The 17,816-nt window shown below is 33.1% G+C and overlaps 4 protein-coding genes across 4 annotated transcripts; 2 read left to right on the top strand and 2 right to left on the bottom strand.

The window, feature by feature from the left end:
• Positions 1-445: 445 nt before the first annotated feature.
• On the bottom strand, positions 446-3,500 carry LOC115705944 (TOM1-like protein 1). The gene is made up of 4 exons (XM_030633433.2): positions 3,085-3,500; positions 2,007-2,552; positions 1,498-1,746; positions 446-1,151 (listed from the first exon to the last, which is right to left on the bottom strand). Exons 2-4 carry the CDS (start codon positions 2,523-2,525, stop codon positions 726-728), a joined length of 1,194 nt encoding a protein of 397 aa, XP_030489293.2. The 5' UTR covers positions 2,526-2,552; positions 3,085-3,500; the 3' UTR covers positions 446-725.
• A 3,578-nt stretch (positions 3,501-7,078) lies between these two features.
• On the bottom strand, positions 7,079-9,992 carry LOC115705966 (uncharacterized). Its single transcript, XM_030633466.2, has 4 exons — positions 9,853-9,992; positions 8,900-9,085; positions 8,742-8,781; positions 7,079-7,429 (listed from the first exon to the last, which is right to left on the bottom strand). The coding sequence occupies exons 2-4, from the start codon at positions 9,080-9,082 to the stop codon at positions 7,347-7,349; spliced, it is 306 nt and encodes a 101-aa protein (XP_030489326.2). The 5' UTR covers positions 9,083-9,085; positions 9,853-9,992; the 3' UTR covers positions 7,079-7,346.
• Positions 9,993-10,181: 189 nt separating this feature from the next.
• Positions 10,182-12,284, top strand: LOC115705961 (uncharacterized). Its single transcript, XM_030633457.2, has 7 exons — positions 10,182-10,400; positions 10,516-10,574; positions 10,921-10,980; positions 11,058-11,127; positions 11,429-11,498; positions 11,804-11,830; positions 11,932-12,284. The coding sequence occupies exons 1-7, from the start codon at positions 10,182-10,184 to the stop codon at positions 11,979-11,981; spliced, it is 555 nt and encodes a 184-aa protein (XP_030489317.1). The 3' UTR covers positions 11,982-12,284.
• Positions 12,285-13,187: 903 nt separating this feature from the next.
• On the top strand, positions 13,188-14,024 carry LOC115705963 (probable calcium-binding protein CML18). Its single transcript, XM_030633458.2, has one exon. It carries the CDS (start codon positions 13,378-13,380, stop codon positions 13,882-13,884), a length of 507 nt encoding a protein of 168 aa, XP_030489318.2. The 5' UTR covers positions 13,188-13,377; the 3' UTR covers positions 13,885-14,024.
• Positions 14,025-17,816: the final 3,792 nt, after the last annotated feature.

Raw genomic sequence — 17,816 nt, 5'->3', positions numbered from 1 at the left:
TTTAGATCCTTGGATTTGTTCGTTTCCAATCGAAATTCGCCGGAATTTATGGTTGTTCTACGCTCGATCTGGTTTCATTCTGGTTGCGTAGCAGACTAGATCGATGGAGGTTCCTTCATCGTCTCCGTTCGTGACGTGCGGCTGAAGGTATAGGTTAGGTGGTATTTTTGTAATATTTTCAATGTAGGCTGTATAAATGTTAATTGGACCGGCCCATAGTAATTTTTTCCCTATTTTTTATTAATAGATACAAAAAAAAAAAAATATTTTTCAACTTAACCCTTATAATATTCCATTTTTTCCCAATTTTGTAATAGCCCATGATTTAACTTGTTACTAGGCCCTATTTGATCTGGCCCATCTTGCATTACAACATATAAATAGGGTCATCATGTTACTAATTATTTAGTCGCTGAAAAACTCTACCAAGTATTTAAAAAAAAAATGAAGAAAATGAAAATGGATATCATCCATGAATAATCCACTGTTCTATAAAATATAACAGACCTCATCATCATCAGCCATCATAAATTACTTACACAAAGTGAATGAGGAAATAAATGGTAATAAAAAGAAGAATGAAAATGGATAAATACCTCCAGTATATATCAAATTAAAAAGAAAAAAAAGGACTTTTAAACATTCCAACATAACAACCATGACAGTCACAGGTCTCACTCAGTCCAAATATTTAAGGAATTACCAGTAGTCTACCACTACCAGACTCAAAATGATATTAAGTCATCCTTTGCTGCTTGTTTCTTACCATCTTGCCCACCTTCTGACGTACCGCCACTACCTTTCTTCCCGAATATCATTTCGTCAAGGTCGTCCATCATGTCGTCGTTGCTTCCTCCCTGGGATCCAATCCGAGAGCCAGCTGGCTTTCGGACCAATGCCTCTTCCTCCCTTGTATGCCGGGGTGACTCATCAGGCTCGACGGCAACAGGTATCATAGCTGGTTCTGGCTCAGCTGAAACATCTAATGGCTTCTTCAGCTCATCATACTTGGACATTACTTTCTGGATCTCATCGTTCACATTCAATGCCTCGAATAGCAGGGCCTCGTTATCTCCTGCAGTTTCAATCATTCTCTGTATGGTAGCCTGGGACCGACGACACTGCTGTACAAGTGTGGTTGTTAAGTCATCCTGCCAAAGGTAAGAAATTTATGTCAACATATGATCAAGCGTAAACACTATCATCTCGTCTGGACATTGTCTTAACATTTTTCAATCCTGTTTGAACTGAATATGTCCTTGTGTACCCAACACATAATACCAAACCGGCTTTCTTTGCCACCCAATAACAAGGTCAGGCTAACAAAATCATTGAATTTGTGCATCTATACTACACAGCTACATTAATTTTGCTTTAGTTGATAACCAAGCTTGGTATTTCAATTGAAAGGGATAATAGATTAGAATCAGCACATCCCTGATCATGGAAGATATAACTATGGGACAGACAAAAAAGTGAACAAGAAAAGAGTAATACCTGTAGAACATCTTGCTGTGGTGATGAGGACAAGACTGTAGAAAGAAGCTCAATGCTGTTTCTCGCAACATCAAATGCTTCCTTTGTCTGTTCAGCTGTAAAGCTTTGGACAGGGGGCTCACGCTGAATTTGCTGCAAAAGACTATCATCTGGTTCTGGAGGAGCTGAAACTGAACGAGGGGGAGTAAAAATAGGTGCCAGGCTCTCCATGTCGCGACCAGGGAACCGAATTCCCCTTGATTTTAGACTCTGAAATTGAAAGGGCACATAAGGTTAACAGCACACGTACGAAGAATATAAAACCACATTGCCTTGGTTTAGCAATTTGAAGTCAACAACAGCCAGATGTAAAATGAAAACAATAAGAATGAAATCCCATAAGGTACAGTGCTGATGAATAAAACTCCTAGTCAATTACTGTCATCTTGATCTAGACCAGTAGGAATCAAAACAAAACTGAAAAACAATAAAAAAGGGCACCAATATCCACACATTGATGGATAGATTACCTTGTATGTTTCTTCAAAAACTGGCAAATAACGGAGCTCACTAGTTGATTCCCCCCACGACTCGATCAACATCAAAGCCTTGTTACGATTGTTAACAACAGTCTGAGGATCATCAATGAGCTTCACCATCTCATCAAGAACTCTCTCAGCCGCCACTTCCGAGAAAGCCTTCTCACAGTTCTTGACACAAGTTTCAAGTAGCACTAAACCCAAATATTGAACCCTAGGATTCTTCAAAACAATTCGCCTTTTTATCCCACGAATCAGTTCAACACTGTTGAGTTTCTCAGTATTGATCATGTCACAAATATCAAGATTTAAGGCCCAGTCAGGCTCCTCCAGTGCCTCTGAGGTTGCATCATCGACAAGCTTATCCGCCTGGTTTGGGCCTTGAAAGAGCTCCTTCATCTTAAGGCTCATCGAACTGATTCCCGCAGTCATCTTTCTACCCACGTCGGCCCCTTCAATCTTGAGACGCTCTCCAAAAGCGCTCACTTTCTCCATTATATTGTCACTCATCTTCAAACTTTTTTCACTGAATTATTACTGAAAACGTAACATATATATAGTATTACAATCTTAAGCATAAAAGAAACTTTGAAATTTCAACCAAAACCATCTTATCAGTAGAAAAAATTCAAAACTTTTAACAAAATTAAAGACTTTTCCTTTTTCCTTCAACAAACAAACAGACTAAAATAGAAACACAAAACTAAAAACAAAAACACAATTCATAGTTAATAATAATGAAAAAAAAAGCACAAATCGTAAGTAGAGAAGGTGGGCAAAAAAATCTCAACATAAATCATCAAAGTAAACTCATTCCTTTATACAGAAAAAAAAATCTACAAAACCCTAATAAGTGGAGGGTTGATTACCAGTCCAGAATTTTTTTTTTTCGAATTATGGTCTCAATTCCTTTAATGGGTTTCTCAGCAAGCATAGTAAAAGGAGATCGAATCAACCCACCACAACTCAAAACCCATAAACACATGATCATCGGCAAATTGCTTAGCTAACCAATTATTGTTTATATGAATTAATAAATAATATATAGTTAAAACTAAAAAACAAATACCTGTGACTGTGAGACTTAGAGGACTGCCTAAGCCGTCTATCTTTCTTCTCCTTCTTCTTCTTCGAATTGAGGAAAGTGAATTTGTTTCCTTGGAGTTTCAGTCACACCCACTTTCTCTCTTTCTCTCTCTCTCTAATTTATTTGTTTATTTTAATAAATAATAACTACTTAATATTCTATAATGGCATAATTTGCATATATACTCCAAACCATAACAGAATAACTCATAAAAGTATTTTTTTTTTAAAAAAAAATTAAGAAAATCGTTACCTAAAACAATGGTGTGTAAGATAGAAAAGAATTTGGATTTATTATACTGAATTACTGATATTGAAAATTCATAAATTAATTTAAGGTTAAGTCTGGTTGAATTTTATATTTCGTTTTGTTTGACCAAATACAAATATGTGTTTATGTTTATGACTTGTATTTTGTTTGTTTGATATATAAGAAGAAAGAAGACTTGTCAAAGTCAGAGTTGTTGCTTTGGAGTGTTTAGAAAGTAAACACTATACAACTTGTGAAAATTACATCAAATATGGAATTTCATAGCAAAGTTAGAAAAATATGGTATTTTTAGGTTTGTCACTCTTCTATGACATTTTTTCACATTTAAGATTTTTTATGGTATTTGATATGCCATATTTTTATAAACTTATTATCAAATCCCATATTTTATGTTTTTATTTTTAGCTTAATTAGTTTTATTTATTTTTTAATTTATTTTACACTTACATTTTAGGGTTTTTTTTTATTTGAAAAATTTACACCAAATACTACATTTTTTTTTCAAACATTACATTTTTAATTTGACAAGAACATTTTACTTTTATACTTTTATTAATTTTTTTTTTCTTTTTTACTTATTGAAACTTCAATAAGTTTTTTTTTTGTCTTTTTTATATATTTTACCAATTTTGGCTCTTTTTTCTTTTCAACTTTTAAGTCAGTTGCTACTTTTTTTTTTCTTTCTTTCGCTTATCTCTCTCTATTTTTTTTTTTTCTAATTTCTCTTTGTGTCTTTCTTTTTTTTTTTAATTTTTTTTCTCAACCTAATTTTTTTCTCTTAATATATATAATAAGTGTACATTTTTATATTTCATTTTTTTTTTACAAAAATTAAACTTGTTTTTTATTTAAACTACTATTTGTTTTTTTTTTTTTGTTAAAAACTAATTATTCCATTAAAAACAACAGAAAAAAAAAACCAGTTTCATCAACATCATCCTGAAAAAAAAAAAACAACATAAAAAATCATAATCTAAAAAGAATCCAAACTTTAAAAACTAGTTTCATCAACATTGAAAGAAACTAATAATTTCATTTAAAGAGTACAAAAATAGTTTCATCAACAAGATAATGAAAAAAATTACAATCTAAAGACGATACTAACTTTAAAAACCAGTTTCATCAATATTAAAAGAAACGAATTATTTCATTAAAAGAGGCAAAAAAAAAAGTAGTTTCATCAATAACATAATAAAAAATACACAATGTCTAATAACTAAACTTTTACAAATTAACGATACTAAATTTAAAAACCAGTTTTGAACATATAAATTTTATATCAATACCTAATAATCAAACTTCTAACTTCATTCTTTATTTTGGCATTTAATTTTTTATTTGCTTGCTCAAAAATTAGAGTTAATTTAAACATACAATATGCAGCAAATATAACAAAGAGAATCATAAATTAAAATCAAAGAGAGAAAAAAGAAACAAAGAAAATTAAAGAGACAAAAGTGCAATAAAAACCATAGAAGAATAACAAAAAAAAAAAAAAAAAGGTGGAATGTGAGAAACAAGTTAGTAAAACAACCAAAATAAAAACAAACAAATAAAAACTATTTTCTTGAAATAAATTAATAAAAAATTGAATAAAACTCAATTATGAACAACAATAAAAAAAAATAGTTATAAAACTAGTTACTTAAAAAAAAAAACAGTTATGAAAATAATAAAATAATATGTGTGTCAGAAACTGATTAATTAAAATTAAATAAAAATTGTTGTTCAAATATCATACAATAATAAAACTGGTTTTATACAAACTAAAAAATATATAATAATATCATAAAAATTGAACAACCCCATTATGTAATCGCTTAAAACCTCGTGAAACCAAGCTTTTGACGTTATAAAAAATCATAATAAAATACAAATGTTAATAATAAAGTTAATTGAAACCAGTTTCATCAGACAATCAAATAAAAACATACACACACAAATATACAAAAAAAAAAAAAATACTAATCACAAATATAATCAAAACAACACATAATGCCTACCAATAATTTAATAACAAAATATAAGTGTAATTTTCCAACCTAGAAACAAAATAATAAAAAAATAACTTGAAAAAAAAATTCTAATAACATAATGAAACTATTTTTTTTATTCTTTTCATGAAATTAATAGTTTCTTTCAATGTTGATGAAACTGATTTTTAAAGTTTATATTATCTTTAGATTATAATTTTTTATATTGTTTTTTCTTCAGGATGATGTTGATGAAACTGGTTTTTTTTTTTGTTGCTTTTAATGAAATAATTAGTTTTTAACAAAAAAAAACAAAGAAAAAATATAGTAGTTTAAATAAAAAAAAAAACAAGTTTAATTTCTGTAAAAAAAAAAATAATATCTATAGTTGAGATCATTTTTTATTTATTTTAGTATTTTATTTTTTAAAAAAAGAAAAAATAAATAAAAAGAAACACAAATTTAAAGTTTTTTATGGCATTCGTCAAGACTTTTTCCCATATTTGTAAGTTTTTTTAAAAAATGCCATATTTAGTATAATTAAGTTTTTATGCCATATATATCAAAACTTATCTTTATTTTCCCATATTTTTGTAAATAGCCCATACAACTTTCTACATTAATATGGGCCCAGGCCCATTCCAATTTAATTTGGGCCTAAGTCAGTATAAGCACCCGAAACGGAGAGTGGCAAGTTGAAAAATACCACTTTTATTAATCAATTAATTAAATTTACCTCTAATTTTATATTTAATTAAAATATATATCTTTTTATATGTATTGTACCCAAAATACCTTGATATAAGAGAGTCACATGGAGAGTATCTTAAAGTGACAGGAGCAAAATGAGTACAATGTTTAAAAAAAGAGGTAAAAATGATACACTTTAAAAAAGAGGGTACAAATAAAAGAGAACAATATAAAAAGGGTATAGAGTGTAAAGGATCTTGTTGAGGAAATCCCTTCAGCCTGAATTTTCCCTTTCTCCTCCACCCAATTTTTATTGGAATAAGTTGAGGAATATCTTTTTTTTTTATTTTTTTTTTATATCTATTTATCGAAAACACTCTCAAATTATATTTCATTAAAATATACACACCTTTGTGATTTCCTCACCTTTCACTTAAGTCTAACACATAATTTACATTAACTTAAGGGATATAATGGGGAGATCATATATAAAAATAGATATATTTTAAAGAATATAAAAATAAAAATAAAAATTAAATTATATAAAATAAAGTGAATATACAATGTAAATTTCTCATCTTTCCCTATTTTTCTCTTTCTTAAACCGATCATTATTATATATTTATATATAATATATAATATTATATAATGGATTATTTCAAGTGTGGTAAAAACTTACACACTATAATATTATATTATTATTACTGTAATTTAATATCGAATTTCAATTATTTTACTAATAAATATTATAAAAAATCGTTAACTAATTATGAACGCCTCCTCATAATAGTACTAGGCAACTTGAAATAGTATCTTATAACAATGCTCTATTTTTTATGGCCTGAAAAAATGAAGAGACAATCATATCACAGTTCGCATAAAAGTCCTAATTAGTCTAAATATTGTGAGGTAAAATATAGAGTTTTCTTTAAAACTCCTCATATTGTAAAACAAGAAAGACAATCGAACCAAAGTGGAGAAAAAGCATGTATACATATGCAGTTTGAGACTCGAGTAGGAGGGATGAAAAGGAAGGTTCAATGTAAGAATAGGGAAGGTATGCCTTTAGATGGGGTGTCAGTCAGTACATACAGCACAAATGTAGCTTAAAATCCAAATCCAAGATATTTCAGCTATTTCATTGATTTAAGTAAAATAATGGAAACCCAAGTTGAATAACTCATCCACAAACCCTCCATTGAATTGTTCTATTATTTAATCATATATATGTATTATAGCCCATGGCCTTGACAACTAATCAACACTTTCAATTGCAGCTGGTTGGATTTACAAGCTGAGGCAATGGTCTTCTCACCAACTGCCTCCCTCTGCATCACGTGATTGGTAGAAATCAGTTGGCCGCGCAATGTTCACATCTTCAAACTCATTATCATCTGAAAGAAAAGAGAAGAATTCAATTGAATTGTTAAACTGAACACGAGCCATATTCCATTGTAATATAACTGTTCTGTTCCCAAGTATAACTGTCATGAAGAGTTTGAAAGTTGAGCTAATCGGGAAGAGTTTACAAACACCTAATCCCAGTTCCCAAGCATACTTGCATACAAGAAAGCAGTCAGCTAGTACCAGACCAGAAGCAACAGTCTTTAATTGCTTTTAGCTTCTACTTCTTTATCCAATTATTCAAACACAATCTCCGATTTTCTCTCAAGGTTCTGCCAAAAAGCAATGAAAAATAGCAGAATCTAACAATTGTATCCAACTTAACCTAAAATACGCACTCGAAGAATGTCTCTCATGTTATTCTGTTTGGTGAAGCAGAAAAAACATTATTATATGCAAAGTATTATCATCTACAAGCTAAATTGTAACGAAAGTTGCACCATACTCTAAAATCTTTCAACAAAAAGAAGCTCTCCAACAATAATCTTTATCAACCGGAGAGCATATGAAAGACTAACTTACTACACTCCCTGTTCTATGTTGCTAAAGAAGTTCTTACCTGCCTTTGAAGAAAAGACAAAACAGGGTACTGAGAATATTAAATTTATTGTAATTGGGACATTTTTTATTTTTGGTTTGCATACGGTCACTTAGTTCTTTAGAACAGTAATAACTAATAATTGATATGACAGGATTTGTATACCACACAAAGGCAGCAGCGTATTAATCTATGTTTCTAGTAAAAAGATACGATTCCATTACAAAGAATGAGAGTAAGAATATATCAAATTGATTCCACAACATTTTCTAAAATACCATGGTTACGTTAATGTAGGATTAGATTAAAGAAAAAATATAAAAGAAAAAACATAGAAGAATGGATGAGTTGATCATTTGCAACAGCAAAATTAGAAAAACAAACAAACAAATAAGTTGCATGCAAAGTTGTAGCCCTTTTTTTCTTCTTCTTACCATTGAAATACATGAAAATGGAGGACCGGATAGGGTAAATTATACCTAGTTTTTGAATGAAATTATGCTATACATGCTCCGGGATTATAAGATTGTTGGATTAATTTAATTCTTTTAAATATTCTCTTCAATTTCAAAACCAAATCACATGAAAAAATTATTCAATCCATGCCTATATAATCTAACCTTTTATGCTCTTTGGTAGAAATAAACTAGCTAACTATAATGTCCCAAAATGAAAACTACCAAAGATAAAGCAAATTTACACCAAACTCAGATGTAAGCCATTTCAAACGAAATAGAAAAAAGGTAAGAAGAAGATAAAACCACCTTTCTTCAAAGTAAGTGCCACGACAGAATCATTTTCCACCTGATAAAAGCAAAGAAATTTATAATTAGCACATTAACAGATAAGTACACCTATAGGAATAAGTACAGCAATAGAAAAACCAATCAACTCAGATAAAAGAAAAAAAGCTGAGTGGTACCTTCTGATCTGCCAATGTCTTCACATCCTCCAGTACATGCCCACTACTGAATAGAATCAAACGCTGATCATCAACTGGTTGATCAATAAGAACATGTAATTTCTGCTTAATATCTAAAACAGTCTCAGTCGGCTCGCATTGGATGAAGTAAGTTGTTTTATTTCGCTTAACACGAATATACATTGCCTGCACAATGGTGAAAGTATTCATCAAGAACACAGCAGCAAACTTGCAAAGAACGAGCAAAGCAAAGCCATTAAGAAACACTTCAAGACATTGCTGCAAGTATACTAAATTTACTCCTAAAATTTACACATTACAGTTTTGAGCCATTTGACATTGAAAAATGATAGATAAAACCTAAGGAAGACCAAATTCACCAGCATTTGATGATCCTTCCAAATGTGGTTAGCAAGCAACATGTAATTCAAATTCAATCACCCAAAAATTCACCAATCATTCATATACATTTCAACAGCCAAGGAATTTTGATTGAATTAAAGAATTGAGAACAAATAGATAATGTTAGCATTTCATTGGAAATCAACTCTACCAACAATTGATAACCAAATGAGAAAATGAAAGAATTGGTAACCAAAAAAAATGCATAAATCGTAGAGAAGGTGGGCAAAAAAATCTCAACATAAATCATCAAAGCAAACGAATTCTTTTATATATATATATATAAAAAAAAAATAGAAATTCTACAAAACCCTAATAAGTGGAAGGTTGATTACCAGTCCAGAAAATAATTTTGTTTGATTATGGTCTCAAATTCCTTTAATGGGTTTCTCAGTAAGCATAGAATTTAGAAAAAGGAGATGGAATCAACCCACTACAAGTACAACTCAAAAAACCCATACACATATTGTCATAGGCAAATTGCTTAGCTACCCAATTATTGTTTATATAAATTAATTAAAAATATATAAAGTTAAACTAAAAACAAATACCTGTGACTGTGAGACTTTCTTACTTTCTTCTTCTTCTTCTTCGAATGGAGGAAAGTGAATTTGTTTCCTTGGAAGTTGTTGCTTTGGAGTGTTCAAAAGCAAACACTATGCACTTTTCCACATTCATATCGGCCTGGCCCAGGCCCATTTCAATTTAATTTGGGCCTAAGCCCAATAAAAGCACCCAAAACGGAGATGAACTTGTTCCGCCTGAATTGTTCTCCTCCTCCGCTCAAAGCTCAAGGTTTTTGCTCAATCATTTGTACTGTGTAGCTTTGAACTTATCATTATATAAAGGATTCATTCAAGTGTGGTAGCATATTCCAGCCATGGATTTGAGTTGGCTGAGCGCTATTCTAGTTGGGGCGGGTTGCCTTGCTATGGGCTACTTCGTGGGGACCTCTAACCCTGGTACGAATTTTCTCTCAACCAGATCAATTAAAGACACTACTGCACTTGTCAGTACTAGAACGAACAAGAAGAAGGATAATCCCAAAGACCCTTTTGAGATTGAAAACCTAGTTGACAATTTTGAAGATTTCAAGATGGTATTTTTATTTTTATTTTTATTTTTATTTTTTCTCACTAACAGTTGAAACCAAAAGAACCCTTTTTTTTTTTTTTGTTTTCAGTTTTTTCGTTCTGTTCTCTTTTATATTTCAGATTTTGGTGGTGAGAAATGATCTAAAGATGGGTAAAGGGAAAATTGCCGCCCAATGCAGGTACCTTATTGAACTTTGACATTTCCCTTTTATGCTTTATAGATAGAAACCACATGTTGCAACAAGTATTTGAATTAAATCTTCAAAACTGTATATCTTGGAGTTAAAAAATGAACTTGTGAGATCATTCTGCCGTTCTTGTTTGGCCTTTGAATATACATTGTGTTGTTATTCAATATCTTTCATGGGGTAGCCAAGGGCAAAAGAAGATTAAAACAAATTTTCACGTAGTACCTTTGTTAACAATGAAAAATAATGAAAATACTTTATGGCGCCTTTTATTACTATTCCAAATTTTGGTACTAAAAACACTTTTAATGACAAAATTCTTTACTGTATTTGATAGTCATGCAACTTTGGGCCTCTATAAGAAGCTACTCCGCCGAGCACCAAAAGCCCTGAACAGGTACCGTCTTTGGCTATCTATGTTTGTATTTGTTGCATATATCGTTGATTTGGTTTGCTGTTTCCATAAACTTGCAGATGGGAGATGTGTGCACAGCCTAAAGTGGTTGTGAAAATTGAGAGCGAGGAGGATATGCTCATGTTGCAGGTCACTATCTCTTACAATTCTTATTCTTACCAAGTCAGGCTTGATATTGTTTTGTTTGTTTTTGAAGCTTTCTAATGTTCTTTCATATCAGAGTTATATGCAATCTCATCTGTATTTCCATTGCTGTCATTGATTCAGAGCATTGTTTAATTTTTTTTTGTTTCTTTTTCACTGATTTTCCAACACTTGGTGATGAATAAAGGGACTGATATTTCTTCCCTTTTCAATCCATACTGCATACATTTTGTATATGTGGTGCTGAAATTTGTGATAAGAGCAAGGTTCCTATTAATGGTTGCAGGAGAAGGCAAAATCAGTCAAGCTCCCAACCCATATTACTATTGATGCCGGGAGAACTCAGATTGCACCAAGTGAGTTTGCTGTAACCTACAATATGTAGTTCATCACCATTTGAAATAGTTTCTTTTTTCTTTTCCTTTCTTTTTGGTGCATTGAAGTGGAACTACTAGTATGCCTTAAGACTTGTTCGAAACAAATTACTTGGATTGACCAAATGATCATATTGGTACTTCAAGAGCCTTAATGTGCATTCTGATTCCAAGAGCTTACTTGCCTCTCTTCTTTGAAATGCTTGTTTGATCATAAATGAGCCATACATGTATGGTATGAATCTATCTAGTGTCGTTCTGCTGACACATTTTCGCTTTTGTTGCAGATTCAAGGACAGTGATGGCTATTCTTGGTTAGTCTTTTGAATTGCATATCCATTTATCTTTAGTGACCACTTATGATATTCCTTTCTAAAAAGTGAGCATTAAACTTCGGTTTATGTTTGATGTGCAGGACCTGTCGAAACAGTTGATAAAGTAACTGGTGGACTGAAACTGTTGTAGCTTTGCTGAGGTGAAATGGGCTTGGTTGGGTGATTTTGAAGGCTAGCTATCTATGAGTGAAGACACATGTAAGGATATATACAGATAGATAGATAGATATTCTTAAATTGAAACAAACACATTGATCCATTTTCATGGACATCTTCAGTTTGGGACATTATTCACGTCTTGTTATTACCAATTAGCAAACATGAGTTTTAATCTTAATTGAGTAGTTTGGGTTGTGTACATGCAACACTTTAAGGTGTCTAACACCGACATTTTACGTTTATTTTAAGGTGTTTAATGCAGTATTTGGTGACACTCCGAGGAACAAACTCAATGATTAGTCAGGATATATGTCACTCACATGCAAATGACAATAATAAAATGTGAGGTAGCACAAATTAAGTCATCCGAAGGTCACAAATAATGTCCCCCAATAACATGTGGTGACACACCAAATCATAAATAGGATCCGTTTTCATGAGTGGAAACCATATGGTAATGGTTTCTTTCTTGTGTGTTGAGGGAAGGGGTGGGGGGGTTTGGTTTGAATTCTACAACCATTGTAATGGGGTTTCATATCATATTGCAATGTTTTCCGCAATTAATAGATCTGAGTTGTGTTCGAGTTTAATTCTCCTTAATAATAATCTTTTAACAATGAAAAGTGCTTAAGAATATTAGTATATCTATGACATTTAGTTAGTTATTTTTGATAATCTGATATTGAATTACAACAATAACGAGATTACACTTCATAAATGTGTTAAGTACTGTGGGTGCCAAGAAAGGAGAATTATTCCATATGCTATTTCTTAATTTTTTTTTTAAAGTTACGGTTTGGGTTGCTCCAATAATTTTTAGGTGGGTTGCTATACGAATTTTGGTTGCGATTTATGTTTCTCCGTTAGTTACAAGGGATTTTTGTGTAGAATTCCGCATAAATACAAATTTTTTTTTTCGTTTTGAAGTATAAAAATAAAAAACTTCCCAAATAATAAAAAATTGGGGAAGGATTCATATTATAGTTGCAAAAAATACTAAAAATGCAATGGTCGGACGTTAATTACATTTTATCTGTCACAAAATTTAAATTTTTAATTTAAAATCACTATTTTCAAAGTTACAGTTTCTAAATTACCGACCAATCAATGTGCTAAGTAATAAGTATTCCAAACACTAATAAAAAAAATAAAAGGAGTTGTCAAATATAAAAGTTGAATCAATGGTTGATAATGACAACCAAACTTATTATTTAACATATCTTATGATAATAATTTTAAATAAACAAATAAAGTCTTTTATTGACTTGTTCATATGCTGTATATTAATAAGTTTTTTATATCTCTTAAAAGCCATATCCAGTCTTTCATTCATAATTACTACATAGATTATAATCATTATCATTATCATGAGTAGAAAAACAACAACATCATCATCGGCTAAGCTGGACGACCAACAAATATCTGATCTACGAGAAGTATTTCGATCATTCGACAGCAACAAAGACGGTAGCTTAACTCAGGTTGAAATGGGCTCAATGCTAAAATCATTGGGCCTAAAGCCCAGCCCAGATCAAGTTGAGGCCCTAATTAACCAGGCCGATACAAACCACAACGGCCTAGTTGAATTCTCGGAGTTCGTGGCCATGGTTGAACCTGAGCTCCTCCACTCCTCTCGCTCTCCCTACAACCAAGAACAGCTTAGAATGATGTTCGAGATGTTCGATACCGACGGCAATGGCTACATCACGGCGGCTGAGCTGGCTCATTCCATGGCTAAGCTCGGCCACGCTCTGACGGTGGATGAACTCGCTGGAATGATGAACGAGGCCGATAGAGACGGCGATGGTCGCATTGATTTTGAAGAGTTCGTTACTGCCATCACCGCTGCGGCTTTCGATAATTCATGGGCATAACTTAATCATATTATTGTACTGGTAATTAAAGATTATATATCATTATCATTCATGATTTGCTATTTAACTGTATTGTATTATGTATATTAGTTGGTATTGGTGATGAGATGAGAGTAATATATTTAATATATATTTTACATTTATATTTTTTTAATAATTTAGAATTAATGCATTCTCAAAAAGTTTTAAATATAGAAACGGAAGTATTTTTTTTTTTTGAGATAAGCGTGCTTATATATAGATACATTAGACCAACAGAAATCCAGCCAAACTGTTTGGGTAAAAGTCTACTTATCCACATTAAACACCTAAAATTACAAGTTCTATTAATATTGTTTAGAATACAACTCACAAAAAAAGAAAAAGATTTTTTACAAAATGAGGCAAAGTTCTGGATCCTCCAACAAGACTTCTTTCCATTGAGTGTATTGACCACAACCTTGGAATTACACTCTACAATTATAAATTGGTGGCAATTATCTTTGGCGACTTCCAAAGCCAAACAACAGGCTGTTGTTTCCCCACACAGAGCGTCAGTAAAATCCATATGTTTAGTTTGTACCCAAAGCACCTCGCCGTGATAGTTCATTGCCACGATTGCTATACACATGCTATCCAGTTCAACTCTAACATTACAATTGAGTTTGAGCCACTCTTCGGGAGGAGGGAGCCAAACATCCAGCGCAGCAGGAGTAGGGGCAGGGAGAAGAGAGGCGCAGTAATCTGCATAAGATATAGCAATAGATTCAATACATTGGTTAACATTATCTAATTTGTTATTGTGTACCTTGTCATTTCGAACTCGCCAAATAGTATCGATAACCGATGAAGTATATATAGAGAAAAACTTCATCGATATTGAGACCTTTCTTATCTAAGCTCCAAAGAAATTTTACCCAGTCCCACATGTGAATACTATTTCCAACAAATCGAAAAAATGCCCCAGGGAGAAGATCGCCATAAGTGGAAGGCCAAGTTACATGATAGAAATAGATGTTCCATTGATTCCTCCACACACCCGCAAATAGGGCAACTAGTATCCTCAAACCTGAATCTTTTGTTGAGAATTGAACACACCGGTAAAGCCTTAGACAAGATACACCACCATAAAATTTTATGACGCTCCAAGATCTTACTGGTCCACAGTTTATTATTCGAAAGTGTTTGAACAACATCACAATGCGGTGCTCGTTGCAAGCCAGATAAGCAGACTTACAAGTAAACTCTCCATGCTTCTCCAAAGTCCAAATCTACTTATCTTTGCCCTAGCCCGAAGGTTGCTGTAAACAATAATAACAGTTAGTTATTATCAGTTAGTTTAGTTAGTTAAATGTTAGTTAGGCAAGTTGCTCTTTTCTGTTATTTTCTCATGTACTGAACATTATTACAGTATAAATAAATTGGTCTCAAGCTAACCAGTTGGTTAAGCTTTCTTGGCATTCAATTCTGCTATAGGCTCTGCCACTTGCTCTGTTTTTCTCTTTTTGGTTTCTACCTTCACCATTGTTAAAAGCTTCACATGGTATCAACCGCCGTTGACTAGCGTCCTCCATGGCTTCCTCTGTAAATCCCTCTGGTATTCCCACTGATCAATCTACTCCCGCTGCTCATCATCAAGCTCCAGCCACGATGAATTGGAATCCTTTTTCCAATTCTCTCTCTGCTTCTCTGACTGTCCGCCTCGATCGAACGAATTTCCTTGCGTGGAAATCTCAGGTGGTTCCTACTGTGATAGGACATGACCTTGATGATATCTTATTCACCGGCATTCCTCCCCCTGAATTTCTTGTTACTGGTGTTCAAAACACCCAATTCTTGATGTGGAAAAAACGAGACCAGCTTCTTCTGTCATGGCTCCGATCCTCAATGACAGAAGGAGTCCTAGCCTCCGTAGCCAACTACACCAGTTCTTACTCCGTTTGGAAAGCCCTGGAGCAAAAATTCACAAGCCAATCTCGTGCTCGTCTTCTTCAACTCAAAGGACAATTTTCTCACATTCAAAAAGGTTCTTTCTCTATCTCGGATTATATAGATAAAGTTCAGATGTTATCTGATTCAATCTCCATAGCTGGCTCGCATGTCGAAAATCAAGATATTATTCTTCAACTGTTAAACGGATTAGGACCCGAATATGATCCCGTGGTTTCCAACATAACCTCAAGAAGTGATGAATTATCACTTGAAGAAGTTCAAGCTCTACTCATGGCTCATGAAAGTCGTTTGGATCATCATCATACAGTTCTGGATACAAATGTTAAGCTGCAAGCTAATCTTGCTACTGGTGCATCAAGAAATCATTACTCCAGACCTTCTTTGCCCCAAGGTCGTGGTGTTCCCTATGAAAACCAGTCAAGAACTTATGCTCGAGGATCTGGCCGTGGCTCCACCACCAATTCAAGAATCATTTGTCAAGTATGCATGAAATCAGGTCACTCAGCAGCAGTCTGCCATTACAGGTTTGACAAAAATTGGACTACTCCGAAACCTGGTTTTCATGCTCCACGAGCTTATCTTACTGAATGTGAACATGAGACTGAACCACACCAGCCAACTGTCCTTCCCGATTTTGGTGATGATCTCTCCTGGTTTGCTGACACAGGAGCAACAACTCATATCACCAACAACCTTGAAACACTTGATGCAGCCACTGCTTATGCTGGCCCAGAAACTCTTGCTGTTGCAGATGGTAAGACAATTTGTATCTCTCACATTGGCTCAGCTACTTTACCTTCCTTTAATAATTGCCCACTGAAATTAAATTCTGTTATTCAAATTCCTTCTATTAAAAAGAATTTGGTTAGTGTTTCTAAACTAACAGAAGATAACAATGTCTTTCTTGAATTTCATAAACACTGGTGCTTTGTCAAGGACAAGACCACTGGGCAGGTGCTCCTCAAAGGGAAGGTTAAAGATGGCTTATATCAATTGGGTGCTGACTCTCCATCATGTCCTACTACTACTCTTCAATGCAATCTTGTGTCCAGTTCTGACAATGATAGTGCTTGTGTCTGTAATTCAATGAAGATTACACCTGATAATACCAATTGTAATACTTTGCCAATTAATAAAGATTCTACAATTGTTGATTACTCTGTATCTTCCCCTGAAGTCTTTCTCACTTCAGTTAGTAAAGACATTAATTCATGGCACTGTAAAACTGGTCATCCAGCCCCACAAATATTGAGCAAAATATTACCACATGTCTCTCATACTGGTACTCTTAAAGACCTCCAATTTTGCACTGCTTGTCAATTAGGCAAGAGTCATACTTTGCCATTTCCCACATCTGAAACCCGAGCCAATCAACCACTTGCCTTGATCCATACTGATTTATGGGGCCCCTCTCATGTTGATTCAAAACAAGGATACAAGTACTATGTTCATTTTTTGGATGATTATAGCAGATACACATGGATTTTTCCACTTACTCTCAAATCTCAAGCATTTGAAGTCTTCATCAAATGGAAAGGTTTAGTGGAAAAACAATTCAATCTTCCTATCAAATCGGTTCAAGCGGATTGGGGAGGAGAATATAGGACTTTCAAAAGGTTCTTGGAGGATCAAGGCATTCACTTTCAACATCCTTGTCCAAGAACCCATGAACAAAATGGAAGGGCAGAAAGGAAACATAGACATATTACAGAAACTGGTCTAACTTTGCTAGCTCAATCGGGTTTGGATCTATCCTATTGGTGGTATGCATTTAGCTCAGCTGTCTTTACAATAAATAGAATGCCTACAAGAGTCCTACAGTACCTATCCCCTTATGAAACATTGTTTCAAAGCAAACCTGACTATAATATCTTGAAATCCTTTGGTTGTGCCTGCTTTCCCCATCTGAGACCATACAACAACCACAAATTGGATTTTAGATCCCAACAATGTCTTTTTTTGGGTTACTCTTCACATCATAAAGGCTATCTCTGTGAATC

This window comes from Cannabis sativa, chromosome 1, assembly GCF_029168945.1.
Source record: "Cannabis sativa cultivar Pink pepper isolate KNU-18-1 chromosome 1, ASM2916894v1, whole genome shotgun sequence".
NCBI classification, from domain to species: Eukaryota; Viridiplantae; Streptophyta; class Magnoliopsida; order Rosales; family Cannabaceae; genus Cannabis; species Cannabis sativa.
Note: the sequence above shows the minus strand (reverse complement) of the source record. Positions and strands in the feature narration are given on the sequence as shown.